Source organism: Chlorella variabilis, assembly GCF_000147415.1.
Source record: "Chlorella variabilis unplaced genomic scaffold CHLNCscaffold_18, whole genome shotgun sequence".
In the NCBI taxonomy this organism is placed as follows: domain Eukaryota; kingdom Viridiplantae; phylum Chlorophyta; class Trebouxiophyceae; order Chlorellales; family Chlorellaceae; genus Chlorella; species Chlorella variabilis.
Window position 1 is genome coordinate 1,035,808 of NW_005435070.1, and position 485 is coordinate 1,036,292.

General features: G+C 63.5%; 1 protein-coding gene across 1 annotated transcript in view; it reads left to right on the forward strand.

Moving 5' to 3' along the window:
- The window catches only part of CHLNCDRAFT_137198 (hypothetical protein), a gene marked incomplete at both ends in the record, with an annotated part of 1,459 nt that extends 1,347 nt beyond the window's left edge, over positions 1–112 (forward strand). The window contains one exon of the mRNA XM_005845304.1: positions 50–112. Within this exon, the coding sequence (XP_005845366.1) occupies positions 50–112 (63 nt within the window). The remainder of the gene's footprint in view (positions 1–49) is intronic.
- Positions 113–485: the final 373 nt, after the last annotated feature.

The window sequence follows — 485 nt, forward strand, 5'->3', positions numbered from 1 at the left end:
CTCCTTCTCCCTCGCCTCCTTCTACTCCGCCCGCTCCGCCGACCTCCAGGCCGACGACGTGAGGGCGGGCCTCAAGGCATTCCCCATCATCGCCGACAACAAGGACGAGTAAGGCCCCGCCCCCCTCGTCCGCCATCCGCCCCTCCCAAAGAATCCCTCTCTGCACTCCTCGAAACGCAACAGCCCTGTACCATTGGCCCCTCCTATCACACCCACCCATGGCCCCTCTTTACACATGTGACTGTCCCCCTTCTCGCTTTCACTCTGCCAGGTGGGCCACCCGCCCCTCCTCCCGTGCGCCTGCTTGCGCTTCCAGGTTTCATCTCCCTCTGATGCGTTGCACCCCTGACGCAGCCCGCCTGCCTCGGGCGCACCGATTTGGGCGCCCCTGGCCCGCGATTGATTCTTGATTTGTCGGCGTGCCATAGGCAGCCCGCCCCTCCTTTTGAGTTGTCCGTTTTGAGTAGCCCGTTGTACAGAAGACA